This window comes from Lepidochelys kempii, chromosome 2 (assembly GCF_965140285.1).
Source record: "Lepidochelys kempii isolate rLepKem1 chromosome 2, rLepKem1.hap1, whole genome shotgun sequence".
Taxonomy (NCBI): domain Eukaryota; kingdom Metazoa; phylum Chordata; order Testudines; family Cheloniidae; genus Lepidochelys; species Lepidochelys kempii.
In genome coordinates this window covers 40,622,180-40,643,721 of record NC_136381.1, presented here as the reverse complement: position 1 = coordinate 40,643,721, position 21,542 = coordinate 40,622,180, and the positions used below count along the sequence as shown (strand labels likewise).

At 42.4% G+C, this 21,542-nt stretch overlaps 1 protein-coding gene across 7 annotated transcripts in view; it reads right to left on the bottom strand.

Annotated features, from left to right (window-relative positions):
* STK3 (serine/threonine kinase 3) overlaps positions 1-21,542 on the bottom strand; it is a 291,185-nt gene that overhangs the window by 129,369 nt on the left and 140,274 nt on the right. For all 7 annotated transcript variants that reach the window (XR_012157123.2, XR_012157124.2, XM_073330482.2 and 4 more), the window contains one exon: positions 6,866-7,064. Coding sequence is in view for 5 of the 7 variants with exons in the window: in XM_073330482.2 (XP_073186583.1) it covers positions 6,866-7,064 (199 nt within the window). In the remaining 2 variants the exon portion in view is untranslated. The remainder of the gene's footprint in view (positions 1-6,865; positions 7,065-21,542) is intronic.

The window sequence follows — 21,542 nt, the reverse complement described above, 5'->3', positions numbered from 1 at the left end:
CCTGAGGCATGGAGCCAGGACTGCCTTTGCATCACACTAGCGGTTGTGGCAGCTCTAGAGGAAGTATTGGCCGCATTGATTGCAGCTGCATGGAAACTTTAAAAAAAAACCACCATAATAGAGTTAAATGTATACCGCAAATTAAAAACATAGTAAGAGGACCAAAAAAGTGCCACCAGGACTAAACAACAAAGCAAAAGAAGCAGTCAGAGGCAAAAAGGCATCCTTTAAAAATAGGAAGTTAATTCCTACTGAGGAAAATATAACGGAGCATAAACTCTGGCAAGTCTACTGTAAAAGTATCATTAGGCAGACAAAAAAAGAATTTGAAGAGCAACTAGCCAAAGATTCAAGAACCAATAGCAATTTTTTTTCAAGTACATCAGAAGCAGGAAGCCGGCTGAACAACCAGTGGGGCCCCTGGACAATAGAAGTGCTAAAGGAGCACTCAAAGAAAACACCAATGCGGAGAAATAAAATGAAGTCTTTGCATCAGTCTTCACTGCAGAGAATATGAGGGAGATTCCCACACCTGAACCATTCTTTTTAGGTGACAAATCTGAGGAACTGTCCCAGATTCAGGTGTCATAAGAGGAAGTTTTGGAACAAATTGATAAATTAAACAGTAACTAGTCACCAGCACCAGAAGGTATTCACCCAAGAGTTCTGAATGAACTCAAAAATGAAATTACAGAACTGTGGTACGTAACCTGTCACTTAAATCAGCCTCTATACCAGATGATAGAGAATAGCTAATATGACACCAATTTTTAAAAAAGGTTCCAGGGGCGATCCCAGCAATTACAGGCCAGTTAGCCTAACTTCAGTACCAGGCAAATCAGTTGAAACTATAGTAAAGAACAGAATTATCAGACATACAGATGAACATGATTTGTTGGGGAAGAGTCAACATGGTTTTTGTAAAGGGAAATCATTCCTAACCTATCTATTCAAATTCTTTGACAGGGTCAACAAATAAGTGGACCAGGTGATCCAGTGGATATAAAGTACATAGACTTTCAGAAAGCCTTTGACAAGATCCCTCACCAAAGGCTCTTAGCAAAGTAAGCAGTCATGGAATAAGAGGAAAGGTCCTCTCGTGGATTGGTAACTGGTTAAAAGATAGGAAACAAAGAATTGGAATAAATGGTCAGTTTTCAGAATGGAGAGATGTAAATAGTGGTGTCCCCCAGAGGTCTGTAGTAGGACCACTACTGTTCAACATATTCATAAATGATATGGAAAAACAGGTAAACAGAGAGGTGGCAAAATTTGCAGATGATACAAAATTACTCAAGATAGTGAAGTCCAAAAGACTGAGAAGAGTTACAAAGGGATCTCACAAAACTGGATGTCTGGGCAACAAAATGGTAGATGGAATTCTATGTTGATAAATGGAAAGTAATGCACATTGGAAAATATTATTCCAACTATACATACAAAATGATGGGGTCTAAATTTGCTGTTACCACTCAAGAAAGAGATCTTGGAGGTCTATAAAATCTTGACTGATGTGGAGAAAGTGAATAAGGAAATGTTATTTATTCCTTCACATAATACAAGAACTAGGGGTCACACAATGAAATTAATAGACAGCAAGGTTTAAAACAAACAAAAGGAAGTACTTCTTCACACAACACACAGTCAACCTGTGGCACTCTTTGCCAAGGGATGTTGTGAAGGACAAAACTATAACAGAGATCAAAAAAGAACTAGATAAGTTCATCGAGAACGGCTATTAGCCAGGATGGGCAGGGATGCAACATCACGTTCTGAGTGTCCCTAGCCTCTGTTCACCAGAGTCTGGGAGTGGATGACTTGATGATTGCCTCTTCTGTTCTTTCCCTCTGAAGCACCTGGCATTGGCCACTGTAGGAAGACAGGACACTGGGCTAGATGAACCATTGGTCTGACCCTGTATGGCCGTTCTTATATAGATTAGAGGGTGGTTCTGGCTACTGACTTCCCTTACTCATTTCCTGACAGAGGAAAGTCCTGTCGTGGGAGGCTGTTGGCGAATTTGTCAAACTTGGCATAATATGATTTCCTGAAGTATGCCAACTGCTTGATAATTAGCTATCCTGAAATGAAGTCTGGAGGACCAGTAGATCTAAGCATTTACAATCCTTGTCTGTGGGAGTAGATCTGAGACATTGTTGCCTGGACCTTTCTGAAGTGGCCAGAAACACCACCAAGTTGGGAACTGGGTGAGAGAACAGGAATTCTGAATTCTTAGCCAGCACATAATAATGCCTCTCCACTCCTTTGGGGGTCGGGGTACAGGTGGCAGGGGTGTGCCACACGGTTCTAGCCAACTCCAGTATGGCCTCTGTGAGGGGGCTTTGAATACGATGCTGTGTTCTTTGGGACAACGCACTTCCTATAGCAGACATGATACTGGCGAGATGTCACCAAGTGAGGGCGTGCTGGTGAACTAAGCTAATTCCCAGGAGAGCCAGCAGGAGGTGTCACAGCGGTGAGTCAAACCCTGACACAGCCTCATTGACCAGGTGGGCTATTCTCATTAAGTCCAGAGGCATGGAAGATGTCCACGCACTTGTGTTAGGAGTCCTGAATCTTCTCTAGTGGCATCTGAAGTTCCCCAATGACTCTGCCGGTCCAGGAATTGCCGAAGTCATCGGGGGGGAGAGGGGATACTGAGGTCACCACTTCATCAGGCGATGGCAATGGTAATGTGGCTGGTTTCAAAGGAATTTCCAGAATTGGAGTGTAGTACTACTATTCCTCTATTGGACCTGGGGGCAAATTTGATGATTCCTTTGAAGAAGAGGCAGGTGGCACCTCCCTGGTGTATCGAATAGATTTTGAAGGGGGATGCTAGTCCCAGGGTCCCCAATAGGCCAGCAGCTGATCATAAGGGTCCCCAAGGTATGGGGTACAAGTGTCTCAGAGTCAGGTGAAGTCGCAGTTGATTCCAGGGCTGTGTGGGTTTCCTGGGAAATGAGTAAGGACAGTACAGGAGAAGCAGTTCCTCTGAGAGTTCTGAATCTCTTGAGGAGGAAAAGCCTGACTCAGTTTCCAATGGCAGTACCGCTGGTGCCACTGGAGAGGTCTGAGTTGTGAATGGGAGAGGAAAGGGGGGCCCATAAGCTCCGTCCCATAGGCAGGTTTCTCAGAGGAGATGTGAGTTCTACAGAAACAGAGGGTCCCGAAGGAGCAGGGGATTCTGGATTCAGGAAAGCAAAAATGTCCTGTGGTGTGGCTATGGATCTAGACCTTCCAGGTGTAAGGGAGACTTTTTCTGTTCAGGCCAGCAAAGATGATGGTATCTGGCAGTGGTCAGTCTTTACCGGCACTAAAGGGACCCAGGTCTTATGAGGAGCTGGGGGTGGTGATACCAACAGAGCACTGTCTGGAGCCAGCGGAGACCCATGTTTCTGTGCTTTCTTATCAAGGCCTATGGAACTTAGGATATACTAAGTCCTCATGGACTGAGCTAGTGGATTTGCTTGCAGGCACATCTGATTTCTTTGATGTGAAGTGGACATAGAGGAAGACTTAATCCCATGCTTATGAGAATGCTTCCCAACTAGGCCCTGCTGTGGTGTCTGTGGATTCTCTGGCACCAGAGTCAGACTTTGCAGCAGGTGGCTCACTCCTTGCTGATTCAGGCTGATGTACAGGTGGGGTTCCCCGGCCTGGGTCCATTTGGGATCTCATGGCCATCTCCATGAAATACTTACAGAAGCAAAGTGACAGGCTTCAGAGTAGCAGCCGTGTTAGTCTGTATCCACAAAAAGAAAATGAGTACTTGTGGCACCTTAGCGACTAACACATTTATTTGAGCATAAGCTTTTGTGAGCTACAGCTGATTTCATCGGATGCATGCGATGAAGTGAGCTGTAGCTCATAGAAGCAAAGTGTCTACCCTTCTTAGGTAAGATTGGAGGAAGGGTTGGCAACTACTGCACTGAGCTGCAATGTGAGCTTCTCCCAGGGAATAGAGGTTGCGTTGATAGTTGTTGCGAACCAAGAAGGATCATGGGCAGGAGACGCAGAGTTTGAAGCGTGGAGTTCTGGACAAAGTACAGTACCCGCATGGGGTACTGGGTTGTGGGGGGAATTCCCCGTAGCCTAATCTAATTCTAAAAGGTACTAAAACTATTAAAACAATTACATCTATACAAGTTAATAAGAACTATTAAAAGAACTATGAACTATTTATAACTGAATTAATATTGTTTTTCAGAATGACATCATAGCTGAGGATCCTAAAGTTTCCAACCATGTGATGGTGAGAAGGAACTGAAAAGGTGATTGACCCACCCTGCCTTTATCACCTCGGACCGAAGCACAAGGCGAGCCAGGGCACATACTTGGACACTACTTTCAAATTCTCTCACTCCAGGCACATGCGTAACCCAAAGTGGAATACAATAGGGACCATCACTCAGAGAAAAGGGCTCCTTGTGCCCTTTCCCTCCCTTACAAATGCACACAGGGGCTGGACACAATTTGACGCCAACTCTGTATATTCCAGTCGTGCCTATTCTCTTTTTCATGTATAATTTCTTTCCTAGAAAACCTTTGAACAGCCCCTCATAAAGCCCCATTAGACTTTTATTTCTCACTTTTTTTAATGGAAGTCTGTTGTACATTAATTATGGCATCCCGCAGAAACCTCTGAACATCATTTACATTCTTAAGGCTCCCTCCAGTCCACATTTCTTTCCAAGAGAGTGAAAGTTGCAGAGGATCTGCATTCTTCCCAAACAACACAGCTGACCCTATTCCTAGTAAGAAGCTCCTCTTTGAAAGTAGCTAAGTAATCTCCTTATTGGCACTGAGCAGTCTCCCAAGTCTTACCTTTCTCTGGATGGGTTGAGGTAGGGGTAAGAGTCACAGACAAAGTGACACAGGAATAACACTGCACTGCAGTTAGCCAGGGCAGGGGACCATGAAGTCCAGAGCTGCTGCTTGTTGGCTAACGATCCCAAAACAAAGCTGTCACCCAAGGAGAAGAATAATCATCATATTGTCCCAGAGATTCTATTCCCCCCTTTGCCCTTTAAAAGCTAGTGATCAGAGGCTCAGGAAGAACACAGAAGCCTAAAAAAGACTGTTGAAGAAGAGGAAGCTACCAGTAGAGTTAAGAATCCTTCTTGCCAACTGAAAGGTAAGCTTAGGCCATCACAGCTTGCTACTGGGATTACTTAATAACTAGGATTGCAGTAACTGTTGCAGGCTGCATGTCTCCAACAGTAGAGAAAGGATTTGAGCATGGATTAGGAATTGCAGCACATATGAGATTTATATAAACTCTCATTCCCCAAATAACTCCACAATTCCCAGCACAGATCTTGGGTGGTGTTTTTGGCTTTGCACACCACGCTGACCTGTCCTTTTGGCAGGCTGATCATCTGCATGCATGGATTTCTGAGTCTTAAAAGGTTTGGAAGGCCGCATATCAATCTTTTCTTGAAAAGAATCCTTACTTTGTAACATTTCTATCCACAAGAATTTACTCAGGATTTTCCTTTGCTCCCTTAAATTTGCTTTTTTTTTTATTATCTGGTACCTTTATACTTATTACTACTCTGTTCCAAAACATGTTAAATTTAATTAGTTCAGGACTGCTTGCACTAAGCCTCCCTATTATTCTCATAGTTTATAAAGCAAATACTGTTTCATCATCAGAACAAATTAAAACATGTACTAAATGTTTTATGGGGTTAATCCTCTTACCGAAACTCATCACTCATCAATAGGATTGTTTATGATCTTACATTTGAAGAGAAAAATAATCTCCAGACTACTATAGGCTACACCACAAATAAATAAAATGTAATCCTGCCTTGAATTTCAAACCAAGCTTGTATAAGTCACAACAGAAGTTTTTCCAATATACATCCAACTTCACATTTAATATAAAACACTCTACGCGCTTTCAATTGTTCATTTGTTATCTTATCATTCCTTTCAGTTTACCAGACTCTCGCTTTATTTTTTAGACTTAACAGAAGGTTTTTGCCCACTATAAATGATTCCTTGCATTCTGCCACAGTAGAATCCAAACCTTAGAAGTGTGGAATTCCACCTGCAAGATGCTGAGCAACTTCAACTGCTAGCGAAGTCATTTAATATATGTCTGAAGATACTGGAAGGTAAAAGTGCTCAGCACCTCACAGATTCACGTACTTATGGATGGTTTCGGATACTCTACTCAGGTTGAATTGTATCTTATTAAACAAGTAGTCCCTCTACAGATGTTCTTGTGGAGTGAAGGTGATACACAACATGAGTAAGGGTATCAGAATGTGTCATGAAGTCACTGTTTAACAAGTGCAGATTACAAAGATTGTATCATATTTTAAAATTTTGCTCTCTTAAAAAAAAACTACTAATTTTTCAGTTTTTCTACTCTTTTAGGGGGCGGTCCAAAGCCCTTTGAAGTCAACTGGGGAATCTGTCTGTCAATGAAAGATGACAATACTTAAATAAAATACGCTAATTGGCCCCAATATTTTCTGGATGTACAACACGAAAAAAAGCCTGCCCCAATCCTGTAACTGGATCTGTGCAGATAGACTGCAGCACCCATCAAAGTCCCTTTGAAGTCAACGGGCCCATACACAGGAACAGAGAATTCTTCTGCATGGATCCAATTTGAGGATCAGGATCTTATTAATTAGCTTTGGCTCATAATTACTACATTTCAGTTTAATTTAAAGAAATTCATCCAAACAAACATGGGACATGAGAGAAAAAACAAGATACAGTTTATAAGGACTACATAAAAGCAGTATATACAGGTGTTTAAATATTGATACCATAATGCTGTACACCCTTGTGCAATATGGAAAAATAATTCTTAATCAAAAGAGGAAATAAATAATTAACATACTTTTCATGGTCCCATCTTCTTCTTCTTCATCATCATCATCGCTATTTATCACCATAGTCCCTAAGTCTGATTCTAACATGGTACTGTTATGTTCTATCATTGTCTGGGCACTTTCACTCATTGTGCTTGTGGCCCTCATTGTGCCAGCACTCTCTGAATTAGTTTTCACCATGGTGTGAGAGTCCAGCTCGTCTTCTTCCTGCAAACAAATATTTATTAGGAATTATTTGCAGCAAAACATTTAAATGAACAAGTCAAAAGTTATTCGTTTAGGTGCCTTATTTTATTAATTTTGCAACTTCCGCTGACTTTTTTTCAATTACCTTTAATTTTTGTAGACCTCTGCCATGTTTAAAATGAGAAACTATAAAATATTGTTGTTTTCAAACAAGTGTCATGTCTACTAAGTTGGCCTTGCAATAGACCTCAAACAGGTATGTTGATTATCCTCCCCTAAATTCCAAGTCCAATTTTGTGTATAGTGTGCGACAGGATTAAGTTAAGTTTGAGAGTTAGAGGGTCCTTGAGAACTGTTTAAAGAGTCCACCTCAAAAAAAGAAGGGCCAACTTGGCTTATTTGTATGTATTTTTTAACCGCTTCTCATGATAAAAGGGCAAGAAGAAAACATGTTGATACTTTGTAGAAATATATCTGCTGAGCAGATGCTTCAACACTGTAGAAAAGAACTAATTCCAGCAAGGGCTACAATAGCATTTTCAATCAGTGGCAGTAATGTGCCAGGAATGTAAAACAGGGAACTGATGATAATCCAGTTTATGAATCATAAAATCCATATGGAATACAAATATTTGAAAACACTATTAGGAAATCCTACTCCTTTTGTGAAGTCAGATTTAGAATATGTGAACATCACAGCAATTTAAAGAATAACATGGTGTACTGTGCATTAAGTTCCATTACATTGGTAAAATCTACTACCCAAAGAAAATCTAAGAAATCAAATATGCTTCTTGTTGATTATCCAGAAAAATACCTGTTAATGCAAAGACTCTAATTTCAAGCATTTCTTTTTAAATGCTAATACTATCCTTTGATTTTTAGTCCTCCTTGGGGAAAATATAAATCAGTCAAATATGCCTATTTTGCCTATGTCATGGCATAACCTAATTTGAGTTCAGGAATAGTCACCACAGAACAATCCCGAATGAGGGAGCCAAATAGCATTAATTAGAGCTATACAAGTCAACATAAGGGACTGTCCTGCGAACATGTTTTTTCCTGAGAAGAGAAAAATATTATTTGTTAGGCACAGATAATGGGTATGGTGCTGCATATGACAAAGTAAAACAAAGTTAAGTTTTCAAAAAAAGAAATTGTATTTATAAATGGAAGAAGAAAACAAATAATATTCTGCCCACAGAACTACGTTCTGTGTTTGTACAGTGTCTCGCTCAATAGAGTACTGAGCCGCATCTTTATGGACCAGCCCCTTTATCCTTTATGACTGCCACCATGTTAACTTTCCTCCCAGCTATGATAGCAGAATATAGGCAATCATGTTACATTCTAACACTTATCTAGTAAAAGGCTAGCATGGGCTGACAGAGAGAGTTTTTGTTAGCGATCCTATCACCCTGTCATCTGAAGATGAACTACTCTAAAGTAAGCAAATCTCCAGTTTCAGAAGTTCATCTCATTCCAATTCTGAGCCTCCTGCTAACATTGCAATGTGTTGCAGCCATAGTACTAACCCATATAATTGTGATTTAGACATAAATTCTAGCGTAAATGTAAAGAAAACAAATATTTCTTGAGGACAAAAAAAATTCTAAAACTTTGTTTTTTTAAATAAAAGTACTTCACTTGTTTTCTTTTTAAAAATTTTCTTAAGTGTAACCTACATTCCATAATAGCATCTTTATTCCTCTGCCTTCAACAATTTGCGGTATTCCCAAATATACGGAAAATTTACAGCAACAGCATTAGACAGAGCATGCCAGTATACAGATAAGAATATTTTAATAGTGTTCCTCCTGGTGGTAAAAATAAGAAGCTAAAGTTAACTCCCACTGAAATAATTTTGTCTACAGGTTACCTAAAGATTTTTTCCTTCTCAACTAAGCCCTGGTCTACACTACGGGGTTAGGTTGAATCTAGCTGCATAAGGTGACCTTTAAAATGAATGCGTCTACACAACCAACCCTGTTCCGTCGACCTAAAGGGCTCTTAAAATCGACTTCTGTACTCCTCCCCGGCGAGGGGAGGAGCGCTAAAATCAACCTTGCTGGGTCAAATTTGGGGCAGTGCAGACACAATTAGACGGTATTGGCCGCTCCAATGTGACCACTCTGGACAGAACTTTGAACTCCGATGCACTAGCCAAGTACACAGGAAAAGCCCTGGGTAATTTTGAATTTCATTTCGTGTTTGGTCAGCGTGGCAAGCTCAGCAGCACAGGTAACCATGCAGTCCCCCCAGAATCACAAACGAGCTCCAGCATGGACCGAAAGGGAGACACTGGATCTGGTTGCTGTATGGGGAGAAGAATCTGTGCAGGCCAAACTCCGATCAAAAAGAAGAAATGCTAATATATATACCAAAATCGCACAGGGCATGGTGGAGACAGCCTACAACAGGGACACACAGCAGTGCCGCGTGAAAGTTAAGGAGCTCAGGCAAGCCTACCAAAAGACAAAGGAGGCAAACGGTCACTCCGGATCAGAGCCCCATACATGCCACTTCTATGATGAGCTGCATGGCATTCTAGGGGGAACCCTACCACTACCCCACCACTGTACATGGACACCTGCAAGGGGGAAGTCTCACGCAACAGGGAGGAGGATTTTGTGGAGGAGGAGGAGGAGGAGAATGCGCAGGAGGCAAGCGGTGAATCCATTCTCCCCGGCAGCCAGGACCTTTTCATCACCCTGGAGCCAATACCCTCCCAAAGCAGGATCCCTGACCCTGAAGCCGGAGAAGGCAGCTCTGGTGAGTGCACATTTGTAACTACAATACAGGGTTTAAAAGCAATAGTGTTTAATGTTTGATTTGCCCTGAAGAATTGGGATGCATTTGCGGCCAGTACAGCTACTGGAAAAGTCTGTTAACATGTCTGGGGATGGAGCCCTCCTCGAGGTACTCTGAAAGTCTTTGCAGAAGGTTTCTGGGGAGGCCTGCCTTATTTCGTCCTCAATGGTAGGACACTTTACGATGCCAAGCCAGTAGCAAGTAGTCTGGAATCATTGCAGCACAAAGCATGGCAGCAAATGGTCCTGGGTTTTGGTCGCATTCAAGCAACATTCGGTCTTTATCTTTCTGTGTTAGCCTCAGGAGAGTGATATCATTCATGGTCACCTGGTTGAAACAGGGAAATTTTTGTAAGAGAACAATAAAAAGACCCCATTCATGCTGGGTTGTTTGTGCTTGGCTAACATGTTTTCTGAGCTTATGCAGTCCTCCCGCACTGATAGAGCACAGCTTAATGCATGGAGGCATTCAGTGGCAGAGGCCAGGAAAGCATTAAGTGAGTGTGAAAAGCAGAGGCAGGAGGCGATGTTGAGGCTAATGGGGGAGCAAATGGACATGATGAAGTGTCTGTTGGAGCCGCAGGAAAGCCAACAAGAACACAGTCCCCCCCACTGCATCCATTGTATAATCACCTGCCCTCCTCCCCAAGTTCCATATCCTCCTCACCCAGATGCCCAAGAATGCGGGGGGGGGGAGGGGGGGGCGGAGAGGCTCCAGGAACCCAGCCACTCCACTCCAGAGGACGGCCCAAGCAACAGAAGGCTGTCATTCAAACAGTGTGGATTTGTAGTGTGGCTACAATAAGCAGTGTAGCCTTGTCCTTCCTTCCTCCCGCACCCCACCCCACCCAGGCTACCTTGCCAGTTATCTCACTTTTTTTCTTAAATTAATAAAGAAAGAATGCATTGTTTCAAAACAATAGTTACTTTATTTCCTTTGCCAGCTGTGATCGAAGGGGGGAGAGTGCTTGGTTTACAGGGAATTAAAATCAACAAAGGGGGCGGGTTTGCAGCAAGGAGAAACACACACAACTGTCACACCATAGCCTGGCCAGTCATGAAACTGGTTTTCAAAGCCTCTCTGATGCACAGCATGCTTAGCTGTGCTCTTCTAATCACCCTGGTGTCTGGCTGCTCAAAATCGGCCACCAAGCGATTTGCCTCAACCTCCCATCCTGCCATAAACGTCTCCCCCTTACTCTCACAGATATTATGGAGCACACAGCAAGCTGCAATGACAATAGGAATGTTGGTTGCGCTGAGGTTTAACCTAGTCAGCAAACAGCACCAGCGAGCTTTTAAACATCCAAAGGCACATTCTACCACCATTCTGCACTTGTTCAGCCTATAGTTGAACTGCTCCTACTGTCCAGGCTGCCTATGTACGGCTTCATGAGCTATGAGAGCAAGGGGTAGGCTGGGTCCCCAAGGATAACTATTGGCATTTCAACATCCCCAACAGTCATTTTCTGGTCTGGGAAGTAAGTCCCTTCTTGCAACTGCTCGAACAGCCTGGAGTTCCTAAAGATGTGAGCGTCATGCACCTTTCCCGGCCATCCCACGTTGATGTCAGTGAAACGTCTGATGTGATCCACCAGTGCTTGTAGCACCATTGAGAAGTAACCCTTGCAGTTTATATACTGGTTGGCAAGGTGGTCCGGTGCCAAGATAGGGATATGCGTTCCGTCTATCGCCCCACCACAGTTAGGGAACCCCATTGCAGCAAAGCCATCCACTATGACCTGCACATTTCCCATAGTCACTACCCTTGATAGCAGAATGTCAGTGATTGCACTGGCTACTTGGACCACAGCAGTCCCCACAGTAGACTTGCCCACTCCAAATTGATCCAGTAGCAGTCAGGTGTTGCAAGCTTCCAGAGGGCTATCACCACTCGCTTCTCAACTGTCAGGGCAGCTCTTATCTTCGTATTCCTGCACTTCAGGGTGGGAGAAAGCAACTCAAAGTTCAAGGAAAGTGGCCTTGGCATGCGAAAGTTTCGCAGCCACTGTGAATCATCCCATACCTGCAACTCTATGTGGTCCCACCAGTCTGTGCTTGTTTCCCGGGCCCAGAATCGGCGTTTCACTGTATCAACCAGCCCCACTGCCGCCATAATGTCCCAATTGCCACAGCCCGTGCTTTCAGGAATGTCTGTGTCCATGTCCGCATCACATTCGTCCTCGTGCTGGTGGTCTCTTAGCCAGGTTCTGCACATACTCCAAGATAATGCGCGAGGTGTTTACAATGCTCACAACAGCAACAGTGAGCTGAGCGGGCTCCATGCTTGCTGTGGTATGGCGTCTGCACAGGTAACCCAGAAAAAAAGGTGCAAAACGATTGTCTGCCATTCCTCTCACCAAGGGAGGGGAGACTAACGACATGTACCCAAAACCACCCTCGACAATGTTTTTGCCCCATCAGGCATTGGGAGCTTAACCCAGAATTCCAACAGGCCATGGAGACTGCGGGAACTGTGGGATAGCTACCCATAGTGCACTGCTCCATAAGTCGATGGTAGCCACGGTACTGAGGACACACTCAACTGACTTAATGTGCTTAGTGTGGACATACACAATTGACTGTATAAAATTGACCCAATTTCGTAGTGCAGACATACCCTAAGTTACTTAGAATGTATGCTCTTTGGGTCAGGAACTGTCTTTTTGTTCTGTGTTTGCACAGTGCCTAGCACAATGGGGTGCTGCTTCTTGATTGGTCCTTAGACATTATTGCAATACATATAAAGAAGGAAAAAGAAAAGCTTATCTATGTAGAACGTAGATAAATTAACTACATTGTTCATTAAGGTAATGTACATTCTGGGTGAGCCCAAAGTAGCCAGATTCACTATTCCCTCTTCACTCTTTTTGATCCAAATTTACACTTTGAGTGTAGATGTAGTGCTATTTATTCTTGTAAATGTTGCAAACAAGATTTTCCTCTCGTATCCAGATTAGCCTCTGCAGTTAAGGTGAGGCTTATTAATTTGCCAGAGCAATATTAATAGCAGTACCTAATATTTGAACCTTTAAACCTAATATAACTGGAAACAGTCTAATCAGTGTAAAACATCCAAACATATATATATACATACATTAATCATGTTTATTACGACAGTGCCTAAGGACCGATGAAAAATGGGGTCCCTCTGTGCAAGGCTGTATAAACACAGAGTAACAGACTGTCCCTGCCCTGAAGAGCTTACAGTCTAAGCAGACAAGACAGACACAGGGTGGGAGAAGAAGTATAACTCACATGCAGAGGGAACGATGTGATGGCAGCAAATGTCATCTTGGTTCTACAGTATATTTATTTGATGGGTTTAGTTAGGAGTTGATAAGCTAAATGGAAAGAAAAATGAATGGAGATGAGACACCAAAGGGAAGGGGGAGTGAAGGGAACAGGGTAGAGAAGAGGTTAAGAGGTCCAGGTGTGGTGAAGCTCTGGTGAACAGATTGTGAGGGAAGGAGATGGTTGGAAAAAACAGCCAATCAGCACACGGCGGAGAAAGTCCTGTCAAGACCATAGGAAGTTCCCTGAATGTCCAAAGGGCCCCAGCTTTGGCTGCTTCTGCAGCTGCTCTTACTGGCTGAAGAATCTGTTTTAAACTTTGTTTAAAACTTTATTTTAACATTTTTAATTTAAAAAATTATTATGCTGGAACAACTGAGTAACATCAACAATAAGCCTGGCAACAGGAAATAAAGTCATTAATTTCCATGTCACCAGTTCAAATGGGAAATAGTGACTGAAAGTCATTACCATTTTACAGAGGTTTACCGGGTGGTTGCTACCTAATACCTAGCACAGCATAAAAGCCTCACTACCACTAATTGTCAGTCTCTGAAGGAACCAAGGATTGAATGACCAAGAAGATTTAACAACCATTTTGGCCTGAAAAGCGCTTTCTCCAAGTCAGAGTTGATGCAGGGTTCTCCAGGACAGTGGTATGAAATTTCTACTGCTGCTGCCCGTAGTGTTTAAAAAAACCTATTTTGAGGATTAAACCAGGTCATCAGTTTCCAGGGTTGTCATTCCAGCCGTTTTCACAGATATCGAAGATGTAAGTAATAGCTTAGTAGACCTAAGGTGCTCTGAATAAGCCACTTAAATCTACTGGATGTTTTTATAAAGTTATATCAGTACATGTTTACACAACAGATGGAAATAATTTCTGAGTATTGGTTACAATCTATAATTAACTCTTCATGAACATTTCGGGGGAACTTTGGCTCTACTATTTAAAAATATGAAGTGACAAAATATGACAAATTTAAAATAGCAAGGATGGTAAGTGTTAAGGATGACACTTCATCCTCAGACCTTTCCTCATGAACAGATAACAATAGAGAAAGGATGGAGTAAAATGACAGTCGAATAAGGAATAGCAGATTACTACTTTTTTATAGATGAATGTAACCGACTCTTAAGTTTGTACTTGGTTGTATTTGGGGTATATCAGAAATACCAACATAATTATATGTGAGAAAGGGATATTTAACTTATTCTGGTATGATATAGCACTGTCAATTGTAGAAACTGGGTTTAACTGCAGACTTTTTCAATATCCTGTGGCACTACATGGCTGTCATTTTAGATCCTCATCTCTCTACCAAAGCTTAGATAAGGATTTTATAACCAAAATAAAGCTTTTACGCATGAAAGGTGGCCACAGGGACCTGCTTATCAGGACAGGTAACCCAAAGTGACAACAATGAAAAGCATGTGCAAGACTTCACAAACTACACAGTTGCAGAAAAGATATTACAAGGCTCTGCAAGTCCTTACAAAATGTTAAAACATTCTCAAAGAGGAGATAATGTTGTAACTCATACAGTATGCAAGATCAAGTATGACTGAGTTTAAGAATTGTAGAATTAATTAGAGCTTCCCTTTTTACAAATTTTGTAAACAGACAACAGAAAGTCAAGGGATTAAGATTGCTATTGACTTGTAGAAATGCAATAAAACAAATAGCTTGCCTCTAAAATTCCTTAACTATACACTTTGTATATTAAAATAAAAAACGCTAGATGGCACCAAAGACAGCTAACTAGACTTCAGTACATTAAGTGAAGATTTACATGCTGACAAAATTTAATATCCTATAAAATAATTTCATTTACTATTAACACCTCATCATCACCTTGGAAAAATGTGGTTGTAGACTCAGCTATCTTTTGGAAAAAGCACTGTAGTAGCTTCATAAAACACATAATATACTTTGGGAAAGTATGAGGATCTGAAAAAGTTCCATAACATCTATAAAGCCTGATTCAGCAGACCACTTAACCGTGTGCTTAATTTTAAGCACAGGCTTAAATCTACTCCTGAACAGTCAAAAGCGGAAGTTACCTTGTGGTAATTGAAGGTTCTTCAAGATGTGTGGTCCCTATCTGCAGTCCACACTGTGAGTGTGTGAATGCCCTCCATACGCCTGGAGTCAGTGTCTGTTGGTCCACATGTGCACCCTTGCCTTCTTCATGCTTCCAACTGAAGGCATAAAGGGACAGAGCTGACCGACCATCTCCCCAGTTCCCTCTCTATCCCAAATCCAGTAAAGAGCTGAAGCAGAGGGGGAGGAGGGTGGGTAGTGGAATACACCCAGAGACCACAAAAGAACCTCCAGTTCCCACAAGGTAAGTAACTTCCTCTTGTTTGAGCACTGGTACCTGTGTGTATTTCACTGTGGGTGACTGAGAAGCAGTACTCAAGTAGGAGCAGGATGTGAGGATGCAGATGGCAGAACCGTTTGGAGAACGGCTGTCCCACAGGATGAGTCAGCAGATGAATTCTGCACTAGAGCATAATGTCTCATGAACACGTGGCTGGAACTCCACTTAGTGGCTCTGCTAATATCCAGTAAAGGTACTTCCTGAAGCCATACAACTCTTGCAAAATGAGCCCTCTCCCTAGATGCAATAACTGGCAACAAAACAGGATACAAACCAAGATCCACCTAGAGATCTTCTCAGAGCATACAGGTTGACTTTGGACTCATTCTGTTATACTGAAAAACAATCTAGGTGATTTTTCATTGGTTTTGTCCTTTGCAAGTAAAAGGAGAGAGCTCATTGTATATCGAGAGAGTGAAATATCTTCTTCTGATGCATGCAGTTTCAGAAAAAATGAAAGTAAGTGGACTGATTGCTTTATGAGAAATGCCGAAACTACTTTGGGGTGAATTTCAGATGTAGTCGTACAGATTTTGTCCTTATGGAATTTAATGTATGGTGGATCTGCCATTAATGCTCCCAGCTCACCCACTATTTTGGTTTAAGTGATGGCCACAAGGAATACAACTTTCATTGATAAGTGAGAATGGAACATGTAACTAATGAGGCTTAGTGAGTGCCAAAAGTACAAGATTTAAGTCCCAATGATCAGTAGTTTCCTTACTGGTGGGAACATTCTGATTAGGCCTTTTAAGAATCTGCTAGTAAATGGGTGAGTAAAAACTGATGGATGGCATGCACGGATTGCTGCCAAGTGGACTTATATAGAACTGAGGGAAAGCCCAGCTGTTGAAAGAAAATAGTCCAAAATGAGGGTAGTATCTGCTGACTCAGGAGATATATGATTTTGCTGTGCCCAGATGAAACAACGCTTCCACTTTGCTGAGGAGCATTTTCTACTGGAGTCAGCTCTGCTATTATTAAGGATGATTTGTATGGCTTCAGAGCAGAAACATTCTAACGTTGATGCCCAATCAAAAAACAGGCCATGAGATGAAGCACTTCAGGTTTAGGATTGTCATAAATATAAAGGGAAGGGTAACTACCTTTCTGTATACAGTGCTATAAAATCCCTCCTGGCCAGAGGCAACATCCTGTTACCAGTAAAGGGTTAAGAAGCTCAGCTAACCTGGCTGGCACCTGACCCAAAGGACCAATAAGGGAACAAGATACTTTCAAATATTGGGGGCGGAGGGGGGGGTGGAAAGGGTTTTGTTTGTGCTCTTTGTTTACGTGTTTATTCTCTCTTGGGACTGAGAGAGGCCAGACAGAAATCCATCTTCTCCAACACTTCCTAATCCAAGTCTCCAACATTGCAATCAATATAGGTAAACCAGGCAAGGCAGATTAGTTTATCTTTCTCCTCCATAGCTCTCTTGTGGGCAGCTTCCTCTGCCTCCACCCTGACTTTTTTTTGCCTCCACCTCCAAGTGCCTTAAGGCCATCTATCTATCATGCTCTTTTTGTTTCTCTTCAGCTTCGAATCTGGCCAGCTCTAGTCTATTAGCTGCTTCACTGATAGTAATTTTCCTGCTTTCTTGTGCTTAACTCTAGCTATACTGGAGAGTTAGGAAAAAAAAAAAAAACTTGTGAATTTCCCTGCAGGAGGTTAACTGCCCTCCCTTTAGGTAGAGAAAACTACAGCTCAAAAAGAAAAATCCCTTTGTAAAAAAACTAACACCTCTGTCTCCAGGAAATAGACAGAAAACCCCCTAGCTGCTCTCAGCTTAAAAAAACCCTCTTCCAGTCTCTGCTTTTGGTTCAAAATGATCTCTGGTTCAAAATGATCACACCGCTCTACCACCATGTCAGGGTTTCTTCCCCACTCTGAACTCTAGGGTACAGATGTGGGGACCCGCATGAAAGACCCCCTAAGCTTATTCTTACCAGCTTAGGTTAAAAACTTCCCCAAGGAACAAACTTTGCCTTGTTCTTGAACAATATGCTGCCACCACCAAGCGTTTTAAACAAAGAACAGGGAAAGAGACCACTTGGAGATGTCTTCCCCCAAAATATCCCCCCAAGCCCTACACTTCCTGGGGAAGGCTTGATAATAATCCTCACCAATTTGTACAGGTGAACACAGACCCAAACCCTTGGATCTTAAGAACAATGAAAAATCAATCAGGTTCTTAAAAGAAGAATTTTAATTAAAGAAAAAGTAAAAGAATCACCTGTGTAAAATCAGGATGGAAAATACTTTACAGGGTATTCGGATTCAAAACACAGAGGATCCCTCTCTGGGCAAAACCTTAAAGTTATAGGAAACAGGAATAAACCTCCCTCTTAACACAGGGAAAATTCACATAAAACAAAAGATAAGCCAGGCAAGGCAGATTAGTTTATCTATACTGGTTACAATATTGGAGACTTGGATTAGGGTGGGTTGGAGAAGATGGATTTCTGTCTGGCCACTCTCAGTCCCAAGAGAGAACAAACACAAACAAAGAGCACAAACAAAACCCTCCCCTCCCTCTCCCCGCAAGATTTGAAAGTATCTTGTTCAATTATTGGTCCTTTGGGTCAGGTGCCAGACAGCTTAGCTGAGCTTCTTAACCCTTTACTGGTAACAGGATGTTGCCTCTGGCCAGGAGGGACTTTATAGCACTGTATACAAAAAGGTGGTTACCCTTCCCATTATATTTATGACAAGGATGCTTGATGCTTTTCTCCTGGGTATTTTCTAGGCTGGAGTTTCCTTGCCTCACGGGTATGGCTAGCCGTAACATGTGCCTTTCTGAGATAGTGCAAATAGCACTGGTGGTCATTGCTGACCAAGAAGAAAAGGGAGTAAGAGACAATTTTGAAGGCTGGAGACTTGGGCACAGTCCAATACCCATAACGGTGAATGGGGGGGGTATCTATCTAATTGGAAAACTCTGCTGAAAGGCAACCATAAAGAACTATATACAAATGGCATTAAGGCAAACTTTGAAATATTTACAGATTAGAGAAATCAAAGGAAAGGTCCAGATACTGGAGGTTCTAATCCAGGCCATGCAGTGGCAAAAAGGAAATAGAGAGACATTTGGGCCATTCCAGCCCTTTATGCCTTCTGTTGGAAGCACAAGGAAGGCAAAGGCACACACGTGGACCAACAGACACTGCTTGCAAGAAACCTCCAAGTCTAGGATCATGGAGCACATGTGCACACCCACAGTGGAATACACGTAGAAACCAGCACTCAAAGAACAACATATATATTATCCACAATCTCTATGCAGTTTTTAACTCCATGTGCACATGGTCTTGATTATATACTTACAGCAATGACCATCTGCCCAAACTTAACACTATATGTAAACTACCCCATATATCAAACTGACCCATGACATAACCCAACAGCTTAGGACATGAAGTATGTACATGTACACGATACCCCACAGATGGCTGCATTTCAGTGGTCGGTGATGTGATCTTACAGCATGACATGAAGGGGAAATGAGTCCAGGAGAGCTGGCTGTACTTTAAAGAATCCTTACTGAGGTTGCAGGAACAAACCATCCCCATGTGTAGAAAGAATAGTAAATATGGCAGGCGACCAGCTTGGCTTAACAGTGAAATCCTTGTTGATCTTAAACACAAAAAAGAAGCTTACAAGAAGTGCAAGATTGGACAAATGACCAGGGAGGAGTATAAAAATATTGCTCGGGCATGCAGGAGCTAAATCAGGAAGGCAAAATCACACTTGGAGTTGCAGCTAGCAAGGGACATTAAGAGTAACAAGAAGAGTTTCTTCAGGTATGTTAACAACAAGATGATGATCAAGGAGAGTTTGTTGGCCCTTTACTGAATGAGGGAAGCAACCTAATGACAGAGCATGTGCAAAAAGCTAATGTACTCAATACTTTTTTTGCCTCTGTCTTCACAAACAAGGTCAGCTCCCAGACTACTGCACTGGGCAGCACAGTATGGGGAGGAGGTGACCAGCTCTCTGTGGAGAAAGAAGTGGTTCAGGATGATTTAGAAAAGCTAGACGAGCACAAGTCCATGGGGCCAGATGCGCTGCATCCGAGAGTGCTAAAGGAGTTGGGTGATGTGATTGCAGAGCCATTGGCCATTATCTTTGAAAACTCATGACGATCGGGGGAAGTCCCGGATGACTGGAAAAAGGCTAATGTAATGCCCATCTTTAAAAAAGGGAAGGAGGAGGATCCGGGGAACTACAGGTCAGTCAGCCTCACCTCAGTCCCTGGAAAAATCATGGAGCAGGTCCTCAAGGAATCAATTCTGAAGCACTTAGAGGAGAGGAAAGTGATCAGGAACAGTCAGCATGGATTCACCAAGGGCAAGTCATGCCTGACTAACCTAATTGCCTTCTATGACGAGATAACTGGCTCTGTGGATTAGGGGAAAGCAGTGGACATGTTATTCCTTGACTTTAGCAAAGCTTTTGATATGGTCTCCCACAGTATTCTTGCCAGCAAGTTAAAGAAGTATGGGCTGGATGAATGGACTATAAGGTGGATAGAAAGCTGGCTAGATCGTCAGGCTCAATGAATAGTGATCAATGGCTCCATGTCTAGTTGGCAGCTGGTATCAAGCGGAATGCTCCAAGGGTCGGTCCTGGGGCCAGTTTTGTACAATATCTTCATTAATGATCTGGAGGATGGCGTGGATTGCACCCTCGGCAAGTTTGCAGATGACACGAAACTGGGAGGAGTGGTAGATACACTGGAAGGTAGGGATAGGATACAGAGGGATCTAGACAAATTAGAGGATTGGGCCAAAAGAAATCTGATGAGGTTCAACAAAGAAAAGTGCAGAGTCCTGCACTTAGGACGGAAGAATCCCATGCACTGCTACAGACTAGGGACCGAGCGACTAGGCATCAGGTCTGCAGAAAAGGACCTAGGGGTTACAGTGGACGAGAAACTGGATATGAGTCAACACTCTGCCCTTTTTGCCAAGAAAGCGAACGACATTTTGGGCTGTATAAGTAGGAGCATTGCCAGGAGATCGAGGGACAGGATCATTCCCCTCTATTCGGCATTGGTGAGGCCTCATCTAGAGTATCATGTCCAGTTTTGGGCCCCACACTACAAGAAGGATGTGGAAAAACTGGAAAAAGTCCAGCGAAGGGCAACAAAAATTATTAGGGGGCTGGAGCACTTGATTTATGCAGTGGAGGCTGAGGGAACTGGGATTATTTAGTCTGCAGAAGAGAAGAATGAGGGGGGATTTGATAGCTGCTTTCAACTACCTGAAAGGGGGTTCCAAAGAGGATGGATCTAGACTGTTCTCAGAGGTACCAGATGACAGAATGAGTAATGGTCTCAAGTTGCAGTGGGGGAGGTTTAGGTTGGATATTAGGAAAAACTTTTTCACTAGGAGGGTGGTGAAGTACTGGAATGGGTTACCTAGGGAGGTGGTGGAATCTCCTTCCTTAGAGGTTTTTAAGATCAGGCTTGACAAAGCCCTGGCTGGGATGATCTAGTTGGGGATTGGTCCTGCTTTGAGCAGGCAGTTGGACTAGATGACCTCCTGAGGTCCTTTCCAACCCTGATATTCTATGATTTTATGATCTTTATTAAAGCTGTCAATTAATCACAGTTAAATCAAGTGATCAACTCAAAACAAAAATTAACTCGATTTAAAAAATTAATCACAATTAATCACAGTTTTAATCGCACTGTTAAACAATAAAAATACCAATTTAAATGTACTATAAATATTTTTTGATATTTTTCTACATTTTCCAATATATTGATTTCAATTACAACACAGAATACAAAGTGTACGGAGCTCAATTTATATTACTATTTTTATTAAAAATATTTGCACTGTAAGAAAGATAAACAGTATTTTTCAGTTTACCTTACACAAGTACAGTACAGACCCGTTTACGTGTGGATGTCGGCAGTCAAGCCGTCACAACCGTGTGTTAACGGACCACGGGTTAAGAGGGCCATGCTGAAAAAAGTGTCTATGATTCACTTAGAAAAAAACGC